Source organism: Megalops cyprinoides, chromosome 2 (genome assembly GCF_013368585.1).
Source record: "Megalops cyprinoides isolate fMegCyp1 chromosome 2, fMegCyp1.pri, whole genome shotgun sequence".
Lineage (NCBI taxonomy): Eukaryota > Metazoa > Chordata > Actinopteri > Elopiformes > Megalopidae > Megalops > Megalops cyprinoides.
This window is the reverse complement of record NC_050584.1, coordinates 17,565,809-17,591,171: the sequence shown is the minus strand read 5'-3', so window position 1 is coordinate 17,591,171 and position 25,363 is coordinate 17,565,809. Positions and strand designations below refer to the sequence as shown.

Here is a 25,363-nt window from a genome sequence, read left to right as displayed (position 1 = left end):
GACAGTATCATAACGCTATTTCATCGGACCTCTTACGGATCTGTCAATCATAGGCTAATCATGTCATTATTTCCTTACTATCTTTGATATTCGTACTTAAATTATCCTCAGTCACTGTTAGCTTACTTTTTATCCAGGATTTTGTAAATGTTCGAATACAATATGTATTGGAATTAGTTTGATCTTGTTGCCATTGTATTTTCATAGTTGGGACGGCGTACACTGTTTAATTTTCTGAGAAACGACTAATAAATAAACCCTAAACACTGCAATCAACAGGCGACCGTGAGGAAATTCTTGGGAGGCTCATAAATTAATCACTCTGATTTCCAATGTCCGCAAACGGAGATGTCGGCAAATTAATGAATGGAATTATTCATAACATGTATATCTCAGACTGTTCTTAATAAACATTGTTTTTGTTAGGATGAAGTAACAGTATTGCTCCAGGCCACTAATTATGAAGAAAAGCAAAAAAAGGTTAAGTAAGCTTCTTTCCCTAATTACTCCACATCTTTCAGGGGTTATACACTCGCGTGGTTTAAAAGACCCCTTCAAAGGTGCGCAGGGAATTAAGGGTCTGCAATAATACAATAACCTATTTAAGTTTCCCTTGTCTCTCAGTGGGTATTATTTTCACAGTATTTGCGCATGTTTAAACTGCGGCGTTGACTGTATGTACAAGATGAACAACCACACTCTCATCGTAGGTATCGTATCATAGTGAACCGTATTCATGCGCTTTTTACAACTGAACACAACGATTTGAAACTCTCCCAAAATTGCTTTTCAGTCAGGCATTCAACAACAAGCAATGTTGCTTGTAGAACCAGGGCTACCAGAGCTTGAAAAATATATTCAAAGTCCTTTACGTTAAAACACCTTACATGAAAATCCAGCGTGTCTTATGCATTTTAATTCTCATAAAATTGGCATATAGGCCTACGTATATTAATGTCTCTAAAACATCAAATGACTCCTTGCATCATATTATCTTGTCAGGTCTTCTGTATGGTAAAAGATATAATATCTTTTATATAATAATAACCGCCACATAAATTACATTAATTTTGGTAATTTATGATTGTGTAGATATCAAATTGTCAAGAGTACATTGCTCGGGCAAAACAATAAACCTATTTAAAAACCTATGCGTGGAAGAATAATTTTCAAATTGGCCTCAATGAAATGTTCTGCCATGGATTGTCATGAGTATTTATTTAAAAGACAGCACAATGCAAACAAGCCCAAAACAGTAACAACACAACCGGATAATTCACAAAGAATATTTATCCAGTCTCAAACAAGACTGCTCTTTTTTCAAAACGCGCAACCACATGGCCGAAATTGAAATCGTTTTACCATAAGAATTGATGTAAGAAATGGTACCCTTTCATGGCATTCAAACTAAAACTTATATAATCTTGAATGATGTTTTATTCTTTCCATATGGAACAAAAGGATGGTTGCAATAGCGATGGCCATACATAATAATTGACGGAGGACATAAATCACACTGCACACAAACTCACAATGTAGTCTCATCGTGTAATTATGATAACCAAATTGTGTGGATCATTCTTCTTCTTACATTCACCTTAAAGTGTAATTCTGTGTAATATGTATGCGCAATGAAACCCTGCCTATCCTGCATATACCAGCAATTTCTCATCCACAAATAACCCTTTATTGTTAAAATATTTGTGGTATTTATTTTTACAGACAATATAACAAAATCATTATACGACCATAGACAGCAATATTTGAGGAGAACAGGGATTCAACAGGCTTCAATCACAGGTCTATTCTCTGGTCAGACAACTGTTTTAAAACTGAAAGCACAGTGCTTCTCAAAAATATGTAATGCATTTTTGCCGCATCCACACTAAGATGAAAGGATGGAACTGAAACAATAAGGCCACTGACAGTAAACAAAGTTGGCCCTGATTGACGGGTGCAGGTACACTCCTGGGCGAGTGTGCAAGCAAGTGTGAGAGATGGCTGTATGGGGCGTCGTGCGGCAGTGGCCCAGGACATCTGAAGACTCTGCCTCTCCGCCAGCAGCACGTTATTTACAGGGACCTCCGCACCATGCCGTCTGTGGGCACAGAGAAAAGCAGGAATCTGTGTTGTAGAGAAATCCACTCCAACCACAAAGCCTTGGTTAACGTACCGCCCTTTGTTTGTATGGTAACATCCAGTGACAGACAAAAATGCGTGAAGAGATTTCGCTGAAGTATGTACTGCTGTATGGCTATCTAACATTTGTCTATAGAATTATAGCTAGTGTCATCTGATAATTCCTGTACAAATTCTGTATGAAAGCGATCATCCCGTGAATTGCTGCAGTACAGGAATATGTTGTCATGTTTGACAAGTGTCACTTGCAGCTTTGCTGAAAGAAAAACAAAGCGTAAGCGTGTATGTTTTCATTGGCGTACAACCAAGCAAAATTCTGGACATGCAATTCATATCATTCAACAAACTGCAATTCCTGATAGCTTCCTGAGAAGTAAAATTTGTCTGCTTAAAGTATTTGTCTGGTTCTTAGTAATTTCTGAGGTCAAACTCATCATACTATACATTTGTGAGTACACACTTATAAATGCAAATTAAAGTGTTTTATTATTATGTAAATGTAGCAAGAAATAATAATACATTAAAGCACAATAAATACCTTCAATTAAAACAATTAAGACTGAAATTATAAATATAATTATGAATATAGATATAAAAAGATATATATTCACCTTTACTATTGCAAATTGATTTAGTTTCATTGAATAATTTAAATTTTATGAATTGTTACTACTTTTACGCAGGCCAAATACTACTTTTTTCTGAAGTTTTGAAAAGGACGAGTGGCTCAAGAACTCACTGGCTGTAAAATGCAGTGAATGTGGGTTTAAAGGTCTATTATTTATCAACATCTAGCGCTGGGAAGTAATTTGTGTTTCCTCTGGGCTTACTCAAGAATTCATTGCCAGTTTTCTGACTCATTTTTTAAAAAGCTGTTCTTAAAATGACAAGTAAAAATATCTGAAATACATACAGTGCATGGGAAGGTACTATTCACACTAAACCAAAATTATCTTCAGCCGCCAGAGCTGTTTTTCCTTACAAAAGCGATTGCGGGGATCCCTGATTTTTGCTACACTTGGATTAGTGCTCTATTAGGCCTCGGGAGGTCTTCCCTGTTTTGTGCAGAGCCCTAGTCTTTCTACTGACATGTGTTGTGGCAGTTGCAAACCCCACTTGAAATAATGCTGCTTTCCTCTGTAAAGAATCACCTATTCCATCCTTATACAATAGCGTTTATTAATTTCAGCTGCCAAACTCACGATAAAGTGTAAGAAAAGGGAAAAAAAATGCTGCCTTTGCTTAAATTTGCTACACTGTGCAATGTGTGCTACTATGCACAATAGTTAAGGGCAAAACATTGTAGCAGTTGGACTGAATGCCTTGCCGGATGCTGCTGAAAGTCATCAGACCTGCCTGTACACTCAACTTAACTGACTTAGATGTCCATAAGTGACAAAACACAATGACCAAAATGTCAGGTTTACGGTAAACTAAAAGTAACGTGGGGGAAAAACCCTGAGGACCTCCATGTAATTGAATCCAGTCGAAACAGTTGGTAAATTAAGTAGCTGTGGTGTGAGTCAACATCTGCCGTTTCTTGGGAATAGGAATGTAGAGGTGATGTAGAGGTTTGAGGAATGAGTGAGGGTTCAACTCCTGGATGTCACATTTCTGATGTACTCATTAGTACCTTTTTCTGAAACAGACTCCTGAACATAAGTACATGAAAAAAATCACTAAAGTGATTGATGAGAAAATTAAAATCAATCATAACATCACAATTTACTCCGATATACCATGACTCCTCAACATATATATGTATACATTACACTATGTAACAGAATGCATTATACATATGTGTACACAATGTTTGTTTATTTATGTACTTACAGCATTTGTTGAGATTGTTATGATGTAGGAAATCTGCTGAATGTGAAGCCATCACTAAAGGCTACAATATTCATGCAAGCTAAAATGAATGACAGGCAGATTCTGATGAAACAACTCAAAACTCAGACCATGACAGAGTTTCATCATAAGTTCTGAATCTGTCCTCACAAAAACCGTCAGTACAAGCTGATGGGCAGACTCCAGCCCCATAGCTTGGAGGAAAGCTGTTTATTTGCATAGGTAGAAAAAAAAAACCCTTTGCGATGGAGCATTTGACAAATAACAGGCCATTCATCAGGCATGCGGAAGGGAAGGAAACAAGCAGTTAAGTGAAATGTGTTTATGTTAAAATCACTTACGCCAATTAAACACAAGTTTTCTTTTGGTTTTTCAAATTGAGATATAGATTGCGCTCTCATTCTCTTCTGACTGAAAGAAGTAAATCATCTTTTTTGGTGAAAATCCGCTCTGTATTCAGTCACTGAAAATCTGCAAAACTCTAGATTGAATATAACTTTCAAAACACGCTAATCACTAATTCAACTACTTTAATGTTTAATGTTTCCACGTTGTTTTAAGAGTCTGCATTTCACATGAACAATTTATCATAATAATTTACATTTCAATACAAGTGGATTGGTCTTGGCTTTTTTATGTATGAAATACAATTTAAAAGTTTGTTTTTGGTATATTATTTGAGTTTAAGAATGTAATACTGTATCTATTTGTATGTCATCCCCTTTCTATCTGTTTGTCACATTGGTCTTCTACACCGTGTTGTCCTGCCCAGTTACATCATTACAGGCATCGGGAACAACCCACCTAACACACTATGCTATACCCATATATATATATGGGTATGTATATGTGTGTGTGCGTGTGTATTAGTATTCTTAGGAGTTCTTGTTTAGCTATTTGACTATGTTAAAATATTGAGTATTTCAATATCTATATTTGGTTCACAGTTTGTATTGGTTCTTGAATGCACCTAGGTTGCAGCAAACAAAAATAAAGTAATAATTGTGCCTGGCTCACCTGGATTTTTACTGTATTTCTTATCTCAGATGAAATAAATTGCTTGTGAATGAATGTTGCTGGAATTGGCTTTACATTAATATATGTTGGTTTGAAAAGAACCAAACCTGACTCCCACTCAGAATGGTTATGAAAGGTGTGTATCACACTAAAACAAAACTGGGGAAAAAACTGAACGATGCCATGGGATGCAAGTGGTGGAGATTTATGCAGAAGAAAACAGAACCAAGCACTAAGGATGCTTGCATGTCCTCTAACACAAATAGATAATATCTCCTATATTTTGCTATCTCTCTGCCAGCTGATCCAATGCCTCCTTTTCATTGCTTACAGGAGCCGTCAGGTAAGCTACGCTCGGTGCAGGAGCCGTGCCCCGCTGGCTTCACTGAAGGTTGTTCAATACTGAACTTTCACGAGCTAGGGAAAAAAATCACAAGCTAGCCCCTGAAAACAAACTGCATTTCACGATTCTCAGGGTCACCTCTGACCTTGTTCGGCCCTGCGTGCACTCTTAATAAGCAAGGAAACCCGCACAACGGAGGCTGAACCTCAGAGCTTAGTTTTCTGTTCGTTGGTGTTGTCTTCTCTTCTGCGAACACCCCCAGGTTTTGTGCATATTTGCTGGGGCTGCTTAGCTATGCCAGTGAGTCGCAGCGTCCAAGTGGAGCCAGGCGAGGCGTATTCATTCGCCTGTTCACATCGGCTGTGCCAAGAGGAAACACTGCTATTTTTAGAGCCTGATCCCTGACGTGGAAACCTAGTCCCGATGATCGTTTCAGATTATCACTTTGTTTTCACTCTACCCAACATTTTTGTAAGATAGACATATTTATTAATTTCAACCTCTATGTATAATAATGTTATTTTGATCCCTGCAAGAACAGCTGTATCATTTTAAATGTTAAGACAGATTTTGGAGTGACAAAATAAAACTATGAGGGTTCACTATGGCTTTAACTTTCAAAGTGGTGGATGAAACATGGATTTAAGACTCAAATAAGCATTTTATACCTAAGTTTTATCCTGCAGAGGCCTTAAAACAACATTTCTTCAATGTTCATTGTGACAAAACAAGATCAAGGTGCCAGTAATGTTGTCTTCATGGTGGTATTCAACATTGTCAAAACACTGACAAAGCATTGTGTAAATACTTTGTGATCTAACTAGTACCTTCGCTTTTACACTGAAAATTTCACACTGCAATATTGTCAAAATGTTGTGACACTGATACTGTTAGCTGGGAAGAAGGTGGTCCATGCAAAACTAATCTGAAAGACCATTGTTAAGCTATAGAGTCATCTACTTGCTAACTGTCACTCTAGAGGCAGCAGGGAAACTTTGGATGCCTCTCTGCCTTGTCTGAATTCTACATGGTAGGCTTTCAAGTACATGCAAAATAAATTGAGATACAATCAATGATCTACAAGAATATATAGGCAAAATACTTGCATACTTTGTATAACCTGATGCTATTGTTAAAATTAAACCACATAAAACACTGTTGAGAGTATTACATACGTTTGATTAGCGATTATCTAGAAAGCAGCGGATCATTGTGCATGCAGTCTAGAGGAGGTTGAGATGTTTCATCAGACCGTAAAACAAGAGAGCAAGAGAACGATGGTATGCACTGAATAGCTGTGTACCCCCAAAATTCATAAATAAAAATCTAAAATTTCTTTAGTCTGTGGGTCATACTTTTGTTTTGTTTGCCTTCATTTATCAAAGCTGTTAGTCATTCTTCTTGAAACATCTGTCACATCTCAATGATTTAATCTCTTACCAGGAAATGGGTAGAGCATTTGTGCAGTCCTAATCCTTTCATATTTCATTTTCTTCTTTGCCTCCTTTGAAGCTTTCCATTTTAATAAAAACTGCCTGGACATGTCGTTGATTTCCTTCCCGTCAAGATCCGCTACAAAACAAAATTCATGCCAGAATATTTAGCATAAATTCCATCACTAAATAAAATACTACGAGTATATGTAGTTGTAAATCAATTCCACAATACTGCAGAGGAATAAGTGAGGAACTTAATCAGGTTTAAGTGTTTTTGTTTCTTAAACTACAATGTTTTTCACTAATGTCACTACTTAATTATTTTGTGCAAGATATAGAAAACATTGTCTTTATTTTATTCCTCAAAGCTACAATCAAAGTATGTTCTGACTGGACTGGAAAATGGGCATTAGATATGAATCAAGTCTGACTGGACTAGAAAATGGGCATTAGATATGAATCAAGTTTATCTAATTGTAACATTTTGTCATAAAGTACTCAAGAATGTGATCATAAATGAAAAACATTCATTTACTTTATACAACTCTGCTCTGTCTGCATTGAGTTTTTTTTTTCTCACAAAGATTGCCTTACCCAGGGGGTTAAATCAAGAGCTTATACATTCATAAGACTTAGAATCAGGCTAGTCAGAATGTTGCAACTTTTCTCCACTATTTACTGTACAAACATAAAATATTTGTCATGCTGAAACATTCAAGTACTAAACTTTACTATACTGACCACAGGTCATTGGCTTTGACTTTTGAGCATTTTAAATGTCTATATATAGAATTCATTAAGAAATTCATGAAACCATGCTTGGAATATTTAATTACATTGTAAGATTTGGTGACGTTTATGAAGCCTTAATATTGTTAGGTTAGTGCTGCAGGAATAGATTTTAATAAAACTATACAGAGGCTTGCCTTATCTACACCGCAATTTTGCCACAGAAGGTTACATTGTGACTTGGTTTCTGAACAAAAAGAATTATCAGATTGTTTGAAAAAACTAAATTACAAAAATCGTAAAAAAGCCAGTGATTATACTTATAGCAATTACACTATAAAGAGAGTAACTAAACGTTCCAACCAAGCTGACTGAAGCTTGTTCCCAGGAAAGGGCTGTGACTCTTAAGAGCTGTTCTGCTGTTCTCTCACCAAGAGTCTTGCACACAGTTATTAGTCTGTCTCTGTATTTGGGTTTTTGACAAGCAGGATTTCCACTCAAATCCATTTGACACAGCTGAGGCCACTGGCTGCAAACCACCTCTAATTCCTGAAATCACAGGAGAGAAACATTCCCAATTAAAACTGCTTTCAGACATGTCACTGAAAATAACAGAAAGAACAGTGTGATGAACTGACTTTCAAGTTGACCATCAGAAGTGCCACAAAACGGTTAACTGCTCCGTGACAAATATTGCTAAAGAAACTAAACTTTACAGATTACATGCACTGTACATATTCCGGGGGGGACAATCTGCATGGAAGGAAGCTCTGAAAATCCACCAGGCCAGTCATTAAACAAAAACTGAGCAAATACCTGAGAACAGCAAACTAGAAAGGCAAAACAAACACAACAATGCTGTGAGAGATTGCACAAACGTGTAAACAAGACATCGCCTTGTTTTAATAGACACCGCCCCTGGTATCGAGTAACTAACAAGTTCCCCAAGTGGCTGTCCTTGAGTGTGTTGCCCACAGTGTATGTTTATCTAAAGGCGCATTAATCCAGGGTGGAAATATGATTACTCTCTGGACACGCTCTGATTGTTCATTGCCTTCCTGTCTCAGCCAAAGTGCTTCCACTTTTCAGTCCATGTGTAATCAGTTCTAAGGGGACCCCTCTCCGTGGCGCGCTCTCAGGCTTTGATAAATGATCGTGTCAGGCCCGTCACTCAGAGGGGCTTGCCGCGAACTACCCAGCGCCAAATTACGCTCCACATGCAAGTGCTGAGAGCACCCCAGCAGGCGCTGGCTGGATCACCACCGGCCCCGCGCTGGGATAATGATGGCCAGTTATGAACCTGTATTTGACCAGCGCTTCGATCCCCGTCCACACGGCCCGGCTGCGCGCCACTAACTGGCTCTGCAGATACACATTTGTCACTCGGCTGACTGCCTGTCATAATCTATTTTAAAAATCCATAATGTTTCCTCTGGATTCTGACCAAATTGCGCAAAGGAGGGATTGATCCTTGGGGTGCTGTCTTTGCCCAATCAATAATGGCCAAGGGGTTGTATAAATTAAAGGAGTTATCTTCCAAACATGAAAGGCTTTCTTGACACATGTATAGCAATTACCTGCAGCAGACTGGAATATCGTTTGTATTGTGTGTCAAAATGACCCAGCTCTGTGGGTGGACTACTGCAACCCACAGTAAGCCACATATGGTGCAGATGGCTTTTTCACTCCAGTTTCAGACTTTATTAATTAACAAAACAGGTATATATTCCAATATGCAAGAAATAACGAAGAATATACAGCTGGATTCCCATCAAGGGTAATATTACAATGGAAGCTATACCTTTGCAGCAAATGAATCTCTCATTACAAGCCGTAATTGTAGGAGTTTGAATATATAATCCTGGGGAAAACAGTCCTCTATCACGGGAGAAAACTTGTGCTTGTTTAAACTGTCAGCGAATTCCGTCCCCTGGGAAAGCTGTGCTGATTTGTTGAATAATTCGGACCCTGTGCAAGCACAGAGACGTGGAACTCTCTACAGGATTTGCGGGATTTGGTTTTTAGCACCCCACTCTCCATATCATTTCACACTTCATTGAAGAATGCATCTTTATTATGTTCAAGTCCTCTGATTACACAGCTTAATAGACCATGATGAGTTTTAACCTATCATGCCATGAATATATGCCAAAAATATGTGTTTTTGGGTTGTTTTCTTATAGATAGCATAGATTTACAATCATAGTTATAGTGAAAATCTACCACCATTTTCAGACGAGTGAAATTATTTCACAGTGTATCCAAAAATTTAAAGTTATAAAAGACCACAAAAGCACTCCCAATTCTCTCACTCATTGAAATAGCCACAGAAATTTTCATTCTTACCTTTATGTCCTCAAGCTGGTTACCAGTTGCAAAAAAATGTGTGAGACTCTTGAGAACTACCAGGTCCCAAATTTCATCAATATTGTTGTTGCTGATGTTTAAAACACACAATGATTCCTGAAAAGAGATTAATAAAATGTCACAACATCTGCAATCTACAAACAAATAGAGATGACAGCAAAAAGTTTACTAGGAGTAGTGAGCATGTTACATAAAAGACAATGACATAACGATTTTAAATCTCTTTGGTGACTGTTGTTAAAAATGAGATCATTATGACTGTCGTGACTACCACCATAAAATGGTATTGCTGTACATTTATTCATTTCTGTACCTGAAACAGAAGATGTGCAGACACTCTCAGTAGCCCTATCTGCTGCAAAGTGGTTTAAATTATCTAAGTAAACAAAATTTTCAAATTTTCCAGTTTACTTTAGTCTGGAGAGGTAAACTACTAGAAAAATTCCTTCTCCTTGATATACAGTCCTCTTTTAAATTGTTTTGCTCCATTAAGTCTAACCATCATAATACTCCATTGAAACAAGCCTTCATCCCTCTGATTACTGCAGTACCCTTTTATGAAGGAAACATGTGAATATGTATGGATGTAAAATGCATGCACATAATGTGGGTGAAATGATAAAGCTGCCAATATCATCCGCGGAAATTGATGAAGTCACCACAGAAACTCATCTGTTCCATGGCTTGAAGTGTGCCGAAATGATCCTTAACCTCTATGCTGAACCGCAGTGAGGCAGTTTGACAGTGATTTGTCAGTCAGTGAGGGTCTTACAGAGAGGGAGAGGAGGGTCCTGGGGTCAAAGAGCAGCTTCTCCCCACAGGGGAGCCTCTGGCCCTCCAGGTGCAGTTCCTTCAGCTCCCTCAGCCCCTCTAGCCCCTCCACCACCATGATGCTGTTGCCCCCCAGGTACCTGAGACACAGCAAAAGGCCTTCTCAGCATCACCAGAACCAGCCTCGAAACGGTCCCTAACCTGGGCTACTGTTATCCCAGTGTCTTCACCATATGAACACAGCAACACCTTGGCCTATTTTCACAGCAAGGGTCACGCTCTCTGTAAAGCTTGATACTTCTAAACTTTGCATATGCATGGCTGTCGGATGTGACAACTTTATACTCACAACTTGTAAAGTCTCTGCAGCGCTGAGAGGTTCTCTATTTGAGTGATGTTGTTGTTCTGCATGTACAAGTGTGTGAGGTTGGAGGCAAAGTTCAGGTTGCAGATCTGTGTTATTTGATTGTCGTACAGGTACAGGACTGTGAGGTTTTTGCACACAGAGAGATCATCCTGCAAAAGATAAGGATTTGTGACCAGGTCAAGAACATAAATGATAAAAGTGATTCTACATTGACAGCATACATGTGGAAAAAAAAGCAAATATCTGAATTATTAAATTTGAGACAAATTCAGGAAATTTAGCCGTTTGTACTGTATGTGTTTATGAAACAGCCTTAATATTGCAACTTTGCAACACGATATTCTGTTGAAGCATGGACATTTTTGAAATCTCATATCACATACTTACGATGTGTTCAATGTTCTTGTTGGAGAAATTGAGGTGGGTTAGTTTCTTGAGATACTGTGCAAGTGAATAATTTCCTTTATTCTTTAAACAAGTACTGGATTTGGCAATCATGTCTACACTGAGGTGGACCATGATGGCTTCTCAGAGAGGAACGCTTCAAAATACAGAGTCCTTGTGGCTTCTGCAAAGTATAGACCAAGAGAGACATACCTATGCAAATTAGAAAGTCAACATACTGTAGTAGAGCTATGTACAGCTAAAGATAGCATGCTTGATGAATTCAGGAAATGAACTATTTCAAATGTTATTGTCCAATTAAAAGCATTGAACCTGAAAATAAAAAACACCACTGAACTCAATCACACAAAAAAAGACAATAAGAGAGGCATTTTCATAGGCTACTGCCAAAAATAACATGGACTACCTTATATCAATATCATTTAGTTGTCATTAACTTAAATTATTTTTTTAAAAAAAGGAGAAAAGGGTGAGGGTAAACTGCATATTGGCTTAGAGGGGTCACCAAAATTTGTTTTAAGAGGTTTAACATATTCCCAAAGCAACCCTGGACTAACACCTCCTTTATTAGAACACCCCAGAGAGCTGTATATTAGCCTGACCCTAAGACATCTGAATCTGCATATGCTATTATCATGAAAACAGCTCTTTGTACACACAGGCCTCATTACAGCTGCCCACAATGACCTCTGTGCTACCGCTTTGCTCAGATACGGAATGTCAGAACCGTATTTATACTTAAACCTTCTGCCACAAAGTGCACAATGCTATTCACCACAGTGAGAGAGGACAAGAAAGAGACTACAATCACAGTATGACAGCAGGTCTTTTATACACTTGATCTTATGGCATCAGGCTGAGGAGGACCTGACTCGAAGGGCTTTTGATTGATTGAATTAGGCTCTGCGTGGGTCAGAGGGCAGCAGTTAATCACACTGAAAACCTGCTATGGAAGTGGTTCATTGGCCAAGTGATGGCCTACTAGAGCTTTCTGAACAATGATATTGCTCACTAGTGGTAGATATAAGTTTTCTTTATGAAACAATGACTCGATTAAAATTTAAGTATGGTAATTCTATATATATATATTTCATATTTGTAGCGACAACTGATACACCATTGTGGCATATTTAATGCTGAGTGGCGAGAGTATACAACAGTAGCATACATTGCAATATTAACAGTGTATGTGAAAACCTGGTGGCAAGATGGTTTGCTGTAGCTAGCTAGCTAGTTAGCTATGACAATATCACAATATAACCACTCATGAACATGCGCCTTCATGTGTACCGTAATAAACACTCCTTTAATGTGATTCAAACAAAAGTACAACTTTTGCTGTCTAACTAGGCTAATTATTTGTGAATTATCCTGAAACTTTAAGAGGTGATTCTGAATAATGTTTATTTTGAATGACATGTACATTGTTTCTTCAAACAAAATAGACAGTCACTGAAATTCAACAATACACGCTTGAGGTAGCTAGCAAGGTACAGCCTACAGTTAGTTAACAGGCTAACGTTAGCTACCTACCAGCCATGATCTCGATGGTCTGAATGAGAACAGCCAGTCAGGTGGCTAACTCGACCAGCGACTCAACAATCTAGCTAACTAGATAACGTTTGTAGCTACATTTAGATACTTGGCTAGCCAGCTATAGGTACCCCAAATCAATAACTTTAATAGAAAAATAGCCGCAACACAATGATTCGCTGTTTCAGCCACTACGAAATTATCATCAACGCATAAAATGGGACCTTCGCTAAACCTGCTTTTGCTCCTGTTCAGCGGACAATGCCTAACAGCAAGTTAGCTAAGAATTTGATAAGTTAATTATGTCAAATATTCGATCAATGTTGTCCTACCTTATAAGCCAAATCGTTTTAGTGTATTTGTTAGCCAAACAAATACATTTAAACTCAAAGTTGACGGCTTTTCCGCAAGTCAACTTGCCCGGTACAGTAACGTTACTTTTGTTTTGAATAGCCAGGGTGGTTGCTATGGATACAGAGAGCTTTTTGGCAAAGGTATTTGACAGGAGTATTTAACTTTCTAAGGTTGTAGCTCGCAATATTGATGATAATTTACCCATTTTTTTTAAAAAATCAAGTGAGTAAATGCTTGTCTGTAAAGGTGTTTCATGAGTATTACATAGTACCGGGATTTGGTACGGACTGTTAAGGTAAGGTATACCTTAAAGAAATGATATTCTTTCAAAGGTTCAAACTTCCCTCAACTATTTTGTTTGTTGCGAGAAGTTTTCGGTAAAAGCTATTTCTAATTGCTTGTTCCTTTGAGCCAAAAATCCTTGTTTCATGTGAAATTTGTTTATGTGCGCACCTGGGTTTCTCAAAATAAACTGTAGAACACCAGATGCTGTGCAAATTGTGTGTATTTTTTAAACCGCCGTTGCAGTAGATTGTAAAAACAGGAAAATCATTGTAAATGTGTTTTGGGTCTAGCTCGAAGCTATTAATACTATTGTCACATTCCAAGATGTAGAGTACGCCCGCTTGAAGCCAGAAAAAAGAACTATGATAAATTGATATCATAGTCCCCACTCATTACTCATGACTGGAGGTTTTCTACAATCCAATGCATTCTTGTCAATGCTTTATTACACACAACTAGAAAAATAAATATTTTCAAATATGTCGAAGAGTGTGAAAAATGACTGGGTTACGGCTGTTTGTGATTATAAAGGATACTGTGCCCTAAAAATTAAGGACACAAATTCATTTCCTTTCCCATACAGTAATGTCACTTCAGCTAAACACGGGCCCAAAGGTAACTGGATCTAGAACAAATAGAGGAATTCACAAAGGAAGTGGTAGATGAATTACTTTAGTTTGGCAGAAATTAATTAACAACATTCACTGCATACATGGATTATTGCTGGAGTCAGCTTTGCAAGCAAGAAAACAAAGGCTTTCTTAGAGATTCAAATGTTTATCCATTTGAATATAAAGAGCCAATGCAATTGATGCCTTTGGTAGAACCAATGTATCAGTAATGTTCTGAAAGTGTAAAACTTTAATGATATGTGTAAAACCATACATTTCATGCCTATTAAACCTGAAAAAAATTCATAATTTACTTACCAGAATGAAATATAACAATCACGGTTGATTGCCATCAGTAAGTGCATCGTACATCATAAGTACTCCCCTCTACAAAGTTATATTTAATGCTAAAGCACAAAAAATTATTTGTGATCATTCCCTTTTTATTTTCCATATACAGTATACAGTGTGATTAACATTGGCTCCTCTGAAAGAACGCTTTATTAATGCGCACATATAATCATTTTACACACCCTTACATTTTATTTCAATAATGTGTTAAACTTTATATGCTTACATTGATTCTTCTGATGATACATCAATTACTGGTTATTCATTTGGAACAGTATGTTTTATATTTCAGTCTACAGTATTTACATGCCACAGAAAAAGTGCTGAAGCTGCTCTGGCCTGACTGCTTCAATGGAATTTGATCTTTTCTCAATTGGAAGTTGCAACAAAAACAATCAAGACAGCCAGAATCAGCCAAACTGAAATTCCATTGTGAGGGTGTCCTTAATAAATTCGATCCCATTGGCAAAACAATTCCACTTCAGCGCCATAAAGTATACATTGTAAATTTTCTTCCTTTACTAATTATATTAAGCTTTTATGGGTGCCAATTCACAGGTGAAAAGAAATATGTGTCTTTCCAATGTACTTCTCTGCTGAGTAGATGGTTGCATTTGTCTGTGGTAGGGACTACCAATACCACTGAATGCAAACAGCGGATTTTCAGTCACCAAACCATGCATGTAATCCAAAACAAATCCTACTAGCCCATTTTGTCCAACTGTGATTGATTCAGAATTTTTTTTTATACCAGAAACAAGCAAACAGGAGGACACAAGATGTTAGGCACTGTAGTACCACCACCCACCAGCAAAGAACTGGTAGAAAACAAGCCATTCTCTGACCCAAGGCCTCCCTTTGGGCCTTGTGCAGACAGAGCCTGCAGACATTTACATGGCGTAATCAGATATCATATTTATCAGCTTTAACACGGTGAGCAGAACGTTGCCTCTTTTCCTGCCAAGCTCGAATGACTTTCAGCAATAATGCGTATCATTCCTTAGGATAACATACTAGGTCATGGAGCTGTTGGCTGGGCAAGTCTCTGCAGTGACCCATGCGTTGTCATACAATGTCAAAGCACGGGCTTCCAGAGACAGAGTGACTTGACTCCCATTTATGCATGCAGAACACTCGGGAGGGAGGAAACACAGCACCGGCCTTTTTTTTTTTTTTTCCTTTTTCTTTTCACCGCTTTCCTCCAGGGCACTGAGCACATTTTGACCACTCACTACAGCGCTTGTTGAGATTATTTTGGAATCCAAAGTAAACACCAATGCTACCAAATATCTTAAGCCCACTGCTGCTTGCCTGTTCCACAGAGCCAGGGTCTAATAGGTGCCCGGTGATAAATAGTCGTTCATCATTAGTCATACTTATCGCTCCGCTCTGTTCTCAGTGCTCCTTTTCTATTACTGTTAAAGTGCCCCTATTTATTATTTTAATACATCTCCTTTGAATTTTGTTAATGAAGTGGAATTCCATGGTAATTTAAGGAGGGCTCTTATAATTGGAAACATACCATACATTTGATTTGTAAACTATGCAAATGTTCACTTAGTGATGTAAAAAAAAATTTATTGTATGCTTGGCTGAATGTTAGTCTTCATTAATATTTATTTCCAAATGATTATTTTTTATTTTGTTAGTCAAGCATATAAATATTCATCTGGTGATAATCATAAGCTTAAATTTTTAATCAAACACGGAACATTCATATTAGGCTGACAGAGTAATTACACAACACTAGTTATAAAACTTTTGTAAATTACATTCTTAAAATGTTCAGTACAAGTCACACGTGCTGATGTAATTTAATTGTATACAGTAAGGGAGAACAAGCCTTATTTTATTTTTTTTTAAGTATCATTTCAGGTTTCACAGCAACAATCTTCCCCTGTACTGTACAAACCACTTGTACGGATGGTCCTCAGGGTAGGCCCAATGTTAAAGATTATTGACATTTTCCTGCCATCACAGACAAGTCTCACTTCTGAATATTATGATAAACTAACATAACTCAAGCAGCTGTTTCAACTGAAGAAACCTGCTTGTGGCACAATAATTGTGGAGGAATTAAACCATGATTAATTGTCATAAGAATAAATTTGAAAGAAGTTGACTACAGACTCCTGGACTTGAACATTCTACTTCAGTTTGATTTTATGATGTGCATAATTTCTGGATAAAAACAATGCTGATGATTAGTGTGCTTTATTGGTGCATAGAGATTAAGCAAAACTTGATTTGAACTTAACAAAAGCACTGTCAAAAGTGCTTCACAGAGCGTATTAAAGAGAAACAATGCAATCCGTTAAAGATACAGCATGTAATTAACAGAGAAAGCAGAGCAGCAAAGAGCACATAATCAACCAACTTCTCACAAACATAAGGTCAATGTAATGACAGAAGGTCAAATGTAGATTAACTACTGTCAAAAACGGTTTTCAATACTTTAACTACAGAGATGATGTAATTATAAGGAGTTGGTCATCTATCTTCCAGCAACCCAGATGGTCTGAGATGACCCGAGGGGGTATGCCCTTGGTGGTTTGTATTACTATAGAGCCAACCTTACTGTAAGCTCCGCAAAACGTTTGCAATATTTGATGCAATCCATAATTCAAATGTATACATTTGAATAATCGCACTATGTACAAAGTGATTTTCTTTAAATCGTAATGCTATCCCCCCATCTTTGTTTATGTCGAAAAAAAGGCTTTTACAACTGCAGATCCCTTCAATCACATCTCCATATGAGATAAAGACCCATAACTGTTCAGCTATTATTTGCATTAAAAAAACACTTCTCCCTACTGTGACACGAGCTTTACAATATATGTTCTTCACCAACCTGCTGGCAATGTTGGAAGTCATCAAAAAAATCATTATGTGGCTTGTCTCAGCGTGTAAGAAAAGGCAGGCTCGTTTCGCGTCCGCCGCGATGAAGAGCAGACGCGAGGGCTGAATGGAGGCCAGTGTACCCGGCTCCCGTTCCTGTACTGCATCACTTACATACCGCTGTTTCAGGGATCGCAGTTCTGAAGGATTGTGTATCAAATAAAGACAACCCACCCCGAGCCTTCTCCACGGAGAAGTTACGTACATGCCAGCCACTGTTTACCTTTGAGCCAGCGCAGTGACTGAGTTTGTTATTCCATTATGTAATGCTATGACTGGCCAAAATTTAAATGACTGGTCTGAGGGTTTTGTTGTGGGGAAATGGAACCATGGTCTTTGTTAAAGTGCTATGTTCTGCTGTGGAAGTCTGTGTGCGTAGAGCAGTCTAGCCACAGCCAAATAATCAAGGGGATGAAAATGTCAGTGCAGCATTACGTTTAACCCCAGAGCAGAATACATTTCAAAAGACTTCTGCCATTCACAGAAAAGAAAAATATATTAGTCTAAACTGTGGGGGGAATTTAATCATTCAAGAACAAAGCAGCTCACTCTTAATTTTTGTAATTTAAGGCACAGTGTCATTCCTTATGGTTTTTTGTGTTAATCTCAGGTTCAAAATGAAATGTTGTGCACTTTATGACAAAACATCACACCCCCTTAAAGTTGTTTTGACAGCTATGATATATTTAGGGGCTTTTTTAATGTTATGTTGGCGAGTACAAAAATTTGCATTAGATGCAAGACTACCACAATTTGCCTTAATTTTGCTGTTAGATGGTAAGACATAAAATACCTTACTTGCTTTTGGAATTTCCAATTTGTACTACATTTCTTTTAATCAGGAAAAAACTTTTCTTTAAATTCTTTGAAAATTAGTTTGAGTAAAATATTATTCCAATATATATACACGATGATAAACTGTACAGATTCATATTAGGTTACATCCAATAATCACTAGCAAGGACACATTGTTATATGATATTTGCAGTTACATTAACAGTCTTCATTATGATAAATACACTTGCAATCGGTTGGTATATACAGTTCCCTCGCTTCTTTTCAAGGGATTCTTCAAAGTATTTGTTTATAATAACCACAATCTTTGGTACATTTATACCTATCAAAAGCTTCTAACAACCAAATGACATACATGACAATTCAGAGGTCAGTGTACCTAATTTTCTGTGTGGGTCAGATTTTAACAACACCAGCTTTGCAAAGGTATAAAACACTACATTAATCCCCGCTAATCTTATTGGGTAACATACTGTTTTATGGCAAATATTGTTCATAACAGACACTCCAAACATCCCAATACAACACATTATACACTCACACATGCAGGCACACAAACTCTCACAAAAAGGTTTAATTCTTTAGTTGGTGCTAAAGGCAAGATATTTATTGAAATCATGAATGGTTACCAAGACGGACTGAAAAACGAAAACAAAGCACATTTTTAAACAGAAAGCTATTCTCCCCAACAGGATCTCAATGTTGGAAAAAACAGTTTTCCATTTTCCACAGCGTTAACTGGCCGATGTGTTGATTTGATTGAACAGTTTGTCCTTTATAACTTGAGACATCAAACCATGGATTACTTCTATAGTTGTCTTGCAGCTGAAATAAACAGAAATATCTTGTGTTTAGTACAAAGGGAAATATACAAAATGGACACTAGCAATAAGTCTGTTACTGGAGTTGCAGGGGGTGTTATCTTGTTTGAATGAGCTTCCATGTGCATCCCAGCCATCCCATCAAGTATTCAGATTAACAGCAGCAAATTGGGCGAAACCTCATGCAAACAAATTTCCATAGAAAGGAACATTTTGGAGAGCAATCTGGTTTTGAAAAAAAAAATATTGTAAACATGGAATCCACTCTACTCCTAACACTGGTATTAAATTATTTATTAAATACATTTAATACATCTGTAATCAGATGTCCTTTTGAAACAAAACATGTAAAACATCAGCTTTTGAAATATTTATTTAGTCCCCCTATTCCCACTGTTAAGCAGCTTGGCTAGCTAGCAAAGTATAATTTACAATGGGGACAGGAATGCTGTTTATAAAACACAGCCAAAATGTGTTATAATATACAGAAGCTGTGTGGCCTCTAAGTTTACATTTAGCTAGCTATGCTTAAAAGTGTCAACAAACAAATAAACATTTATTTGTTCATGTTTAGCAAAAGGGATTGATTACACTCCAGCTCTGAATTACAAAGGATGAATAATCTTATCTTTTATTTAAGGTTTCTCTTGTGTCATTCAGAGACTTAACTGATTTTATAACATTGCAAGTCTAAAGAAAATGGCTGATGTCCATATGTGTGGAGATTTCATGTTGGGAGTTCTCTTGTGCAGCTGCTGTTGGTCTATCCTGACTGCTCCTAGTTGATACTTTAGTATAAGCACAAAACTGAATAACTTCCGACACACTTATTTTTTCCTCAAAAAATGCAATTAATGAATACACTGAAATTCAGTACATGTTACGAATGTAGCAATATATCCCAAATTATCCATTAACACAAAGAAATTTTTTGTTGTTCTTTTGCTCGAGTAATATAAAAAAGTAAAAGAAAATCATAGCCGTTATAGCACAAACCAATACTGCTATCAAGGTTCCCCTTACCTGTCTCGTGTTGCCTTGGCTAATTTGTCTTCAGACTTCCTGTCATGAGTGTCTAAACCCAGCATGAAGCTACCTCTCCCTAGCTGAGCTTCTGACTGCTCCAGTTTTTCAGACAGGTCAAACACCTGTCCTGTGGTGTAGTCCGAGTTCTGCGGGGCACAGAGGAATACGTGCAGTCCGTCATATCAACCGCGCTGTGCGCCCTTGCCGGGACAGGGCTTATGTTCCATTTCAATAAAACCCATTCAAAAATGACTCTTAAATGACTGAATTCATTTTGAATCACAACAGACAAGAAATCAATGACAAATCTGACAGGCTTGTTTAACCTTGCAAAAAAAAACCTCTGCAAAGAAATTTCCACAATGTTTGTAGAAGGTGAGGCCATGTGTTCTGTGGACTAGGACTAAGGTAATAAAGATACAATGCAAAGGTGAAGGGGCCCCTGACTGCTGTGACACTACAATAACTGACAATGTTTTTCACCAATGAAGCAGTCTGTTCCAGACATCTACTCAATTAGTTATCATGCCGAGACTACACTGTTTGTACAGTCTGAGGCCTTTAGAAAAAGCACAGCGCAATGCTTTAATCTGGTTTTCAATCTGTGGATTATGCTTGCTACAAGGCAACTGATCCATAATGACTCAAAGCAGCATCTCTATCTCTCACTCAAAAAAATGGCAGTTTAGAGATCTTTTGTTTAGAGGTCAATATCACGCTAGCATTTATGCTGTAATAATGTTATATTGAGAGGCCGTGTTCTGACCCATTACAAAAATTCATCTCTTTAGGTTTGAAGCATGTTAACAAGCAGTAAAGCACTGGATTACAGTGCTACTATATAGCCTGTTTAAAAGGTACCTCCAATATCTAATAAATCAAAAGTAACCAAAGGATTAAGTGCACTAAAGCAAGTGGAGATCAGAGTACAGACCACAAACTTCTCAGCAGATACCATTATCTTGATCCAATGAGAGTGCATACTTTGTATTTCAAGGATCATTCTGAGGAAATGTTAGTACTTACGGTCAAGAGACTTGAGGAGCTGAGCGTATTGACCCAATATTTGTTCCACAGGAGTTCAAGCAATTTGCGGTCAAGGGATGACTTAAAGTAAGTCACTTCCAAGGCATAATACCTGAACAGAAAAGGCATTTAGGACACAAATATCTCACATCCAAATCATATGCATGTATACTGTTTGATGTATAAATACACCATAGATAAAGAAAAAATGTGAATGTCTCTGTTGTTATTGCTTGGTATACTATTACTAACATTATAATATATACTAATAAATACAATTATAATTATTACATGTTAAACACTTTACATACTATATATTACTCAAGATAAAGAATATAAACAGTGCTTTTCATTCGTTGGTACCTACACCTACTCCTCAGACTTGTCTTGTGAATTGAGGTTTAGCAGCAAGTGATTTCTGATGCCGCTGCACACGAATGGTCTTATGAATTAGAAGAGCCATAAAACCTGATTTATATACTTTGATATAACCATGACGATTCAGAACAAACATCACCAAAAAGACCACATCACATATACTACGTGCGAAAACTGCCTTAAAAATGATTTATTTACATTTTTTAAAAATATCAGCAATATGATTCAAAATAAAACAAAACTATAGGATACTGAATGCAATATGGCAGTGAGGTTTGGGGTCAAGAGCAAATCCTGCTCTGCTCTGGAGTGGAGAGATAACTGAGGTATGAGCTGTTAATAGCAAACACCAAAAAACTGTCTTGTTTTCTAACTGGTATTTCTAACTAGCAAATGGATACAGAACAGGTTATGTCCACTTCACAGGTTATGAGCACTCACCGTACAGTAATTATAAAATTAAAATAGAAATATACATTGACAGCCATCAGCAAATATGTATTGAGGAAACAACATAAGCACAACATTATGACAGACTATAACCTAAAAATCAGAAGCTGGGAATTTCGCAGGTTACCATCTATGGCAGGAGAATTCAAATGTTTTCAAAATTTTTATATATTTTTGTATCACACAAAGACTTAAAATTCTGTAACCACTCTGTAATGAAATTCAAGCAATAACATAGTTTTGTTTTTCTATTAATCCACTGTTAACTTCTTGTGTAGGTGTTGACTGTAGCACTGTGTTATTTAGACAAAGCTACATCTCCATATCAAAGATACAATCATATTTTATTCTCAGTTAATTTCAGTTGTAACTTCGGGCTTTTTCAAGAAAAATCAGAATGGAATGGAATATAATACAATTTTCCGACTGCCAGTTTGACAAAAAAAGGAAAATACTTTAAGTTAACCTTATTACTTACTGTTTGCAGTGCACCCCAAAGTCTTCAATCTTATTCAACGGAATAGTCTGGTACTCTGAGGGCCCCTCATCAGGGGGTTTGTAGCCCTGAACAATGAGAACACATTTCAGCCCGACATTCCGACACAGGGCAGAGTGAAAAATGTGTTAACTTTCAAAAGGACCATTTTTTACCAAATAGCAAAGTCAAATGTTTTGTGTACACCACTCATCAGCTTGCTACTGTAATTGAGCTGAATGACCTTGAATTTAATAAAAGTTTCTACACTACCATTATTGTGAATATGGCTAAGAGTTAAAACATTGTATAATGGCTCAAAGTGGACAGGCTCAAGATGTGAAAGGTTCCAAGTGACACTGCTGGAAATGATGAAGAAGTACAACCACATTTCCCAGGCAGCAATGCACACATGCTAAAAAACTGCTCATTTAGCTTGTGAGAATATGTGACAAATTATCTGAATCTGGTACTTCTTGCATCAGCCTAGATAAGAAAAACCAGCTTCCCCATAGATACAAATGCATTGTTATACATATGTAATTTACAAAGGTTATAAAATCTGAAATACTACATGATTTATTTCAATTCATAAAGCATAATGACTGGGTAAAAAGGAACAACTGTATTCTTGGTAACATTTAATTACTGCTTTCAAAAGACTCACAAGTTTCAAGAACACACCACTTTCATAAAAGAAGACATGCATGAAATGAATAGGATAACTACTACCCTAAAATATTTTGACTAAATGGCTATATAATTATACACCACGAAAATAAAATAAAAAAAATCTATTAAAACAGCCTTCTAAAGTCTTTAATGGTTATTTAATGTCTTTTCAATTATACACATCATCTAGATTATGACCTTGTATAACATCACTCCTACCTTGGGATACGTTCTGAAGGCTCCAAGATTGACTTTACCCGCAGATATCGTTCGAGTTGGGTCAATCTGTGAGATAAACAGAGAAGAGGAAAATGTGTTTAAAGAGGCAAACACCCTCTTAAAACAACATCAGGCTGGCCACTATAAAGCGTTTCAGCCCTTTGTGCCAGGACCATAATATAATTCAAATAGCTCTTAATTTTCCTGCACCTTGGCAGAACTGCGGCAAAATAAATGAAAAGGGAAAGTAATATATCACATTGCAATACAATACCGCATTCTTTCCTACAAATATTATACCTACCTCAGGGTATCTGCATGGACCACCACACAGTTAATTCCCACTTCTAAGAATATGCCTAAATCATATTAAATTAAATTTGGAAATGTATGCATGGGCTAGCATTCAGAAATCAAATTACTAATCAATATTTGCATAATTAATTTAAAAGAATGAAACTTTTTCAAAGAGTTATGGACTTTGGGTTGAAGGCAGAGTGAGCATGTGGTTTAATTTAACACTTGGCTATACTTACAACCACTGCAACAAAAGGCTCCTGAAACTGCTGGTTGAGCATCTGAGTGCTGACATCAATGCCGGAGAGCCAGCAGCCGTAGCCTGGGTGACTGTGGTACCAGCCAATTGCGTTCTCCAGGCGTCCAACCTAATCACACACCAAATGGATGGCACTCTCAGATGTTTAGTCCACCAATATCATAGTGCCGAGCACTCACTTTAATGATGTTCCTGGCATTGAAATATGCACAAAATATGAACTGCATACAAATGGGCAAAAGATTTCAGACTCAAATGTTAAAAGAAAGGAATAATTCTCCAAGAAGCAAAGGAACAGCAACAAAAATAAAGATTATAGAAGAAAAGATTATAGTAAATAAAATTATGTGCTCTTAGGGTGTCAATTAGTTGTTAAAATGTGCAATATCCAAAACAATGTAAAATACGTAGCATGTAATACATAATTGCAAAAAAAAGAAACTAAATAGTGACACCACTTAACGTGACAAAAAATACAAAAAGACAACAAGCGAAAGGTTAAAACTTTAAATTGATGTGCAAAGAAATTGACCTGTTTGGCATTTTCAATGTACGCTGCCATGTATTCATACGCCGCTGCCTGTGCGTTGACACGCGTTTCCGTGCCCTCCACAGGCAGAGCGAAGCTGTCCATTATTATCATGGTCTCCCCGTCCACCTTTCCAATCATCAAGCCCATCACCTCCAGGTTCGCGCCGGACCTGGCGTGCATCACCATCTTCAGCAGCGCCAGGGCAGATATTTTGCAGTACTTAAAATAGTGGTTGCTGAAATTGAAACGACGTTATCAAGCAATGCACTGGAAGAAGCAGGCACGTATTTTCATCATTTATAGCTAACAAAGTTGTCGCGGTCACAAAATCTAGATTATGACCTTGGATATATCAGTAACAATAGCATGTAGGTAGCTAGGAAGACTTAGTTGTTGGCTATTGGGAACATCGGAATGCCCTTTACATCATATCCCCAGACCCATTAAGCCGCATGTTTCAGTGACATGAAACATTTATACAAACATTGAACTCACTCTTTCGTCCACGGTTTCGCTGCCAGAATCTCTTGTTGTTGTTTTTTGTCATATTTGTAGATTTCGTCTATGCTCTGAACTTCCTGCATGCTGTTGGAAAACTCCCAGGTCTTCTGAGATATGCTACCCCCTGCCATTTTACTGGGCTAGATGTAGCCCCCGGCTATATGAATTAGCCACGATACCCTCAACTATATTTGTTGAGGTGTGGAGGAAGAAAAATACTTTAAAAAGCAGTGTATCTTGTATGAAAACGTACGCTCTCCTTACAGAGGTCCCAAACACTAACTGACTAGACGGTTACAATACTTTTTTCGGGTTCCGAATGACAAGCGTAGTAGGCAGCCATGAAACCAGGACTCTACCATTATCGCCAAAACAGAGCAATACGGAAGTTTAAAAAGGGAAATTAATTCAAAACAGCATCTTAATCTGATTATATGTGACACGCTTACAAT

The 25,363-nt window shown here is 37.3% G+C and overlaps 1 protein-coding gene across 1 annotated transcript; it reads right to left on the bottom strand.

The window, feature by feature from the left end:
• Positions 1–1,958: 1,958 nt before the first annotated feature.
• LOC118773292 (COP9 signalosome complex subunit 5-like) lies at positions 1,959–25,254 on the bottom strand. Its single transcript, XM_036522161.1, has 15 exons — positions 24,906–25,254; positions 24,411–24,645; positions 23,859–23,987; positions 23,323–23,388; positions 22,435–22,520; positions 21,129–21,240; positions 20,100–20,248; positions 18,995–19,080; positions 11,408–11,544; positions 11,003–11,169; positions 10,655–10,793; positions 9,862–9,978; positions 7,947–8,064; positions 6,791–6,922; positions 1,959–2,098 (listed from the first exon to the last, which is right to left on the bottom strand). Exons 1-15 carry the CDS (start codon positions 25,040–25,042, stop codon positions 2,073–2,075), a joined length of 1,836 nt encoding a protein of 611 aa, XP_036378054.1. The 5' UTR covers positions 25,043–25,254; the 3' UTR covers positions 1,959–2,072.
• Positions 25,255–25,363: the final 109 nt, after the last annotated feature.

What these genes read in the sequence shown, in the direction of transcription:
- LOC118773292 (XM_036522161.1), bottom strand. Translation starts at nt 25,042, where the DNA reads ATGGCAGGGGGTAGCATATCTCAGAAGACCTGGGAGTTTTCCAACAGC. An exon ending in GCGAAACCGTGGACGAAAGA is followed by an intron (nt 24,646 to 24,905) that starts GTGAGTTCAATG and finishes TTTCAATTTCAG; the next exon opens with CAACCACTATTTTAAGTACT. An exon ending in AATGCTCTACCCATTTCCTG is followed by an intron (nt 2,099 to 6,790) that starts GTAAGAGATTAA and finishes CTGTGCCCACAG; the next exon opens with ACGGCATGGTGCGGAGGTCC.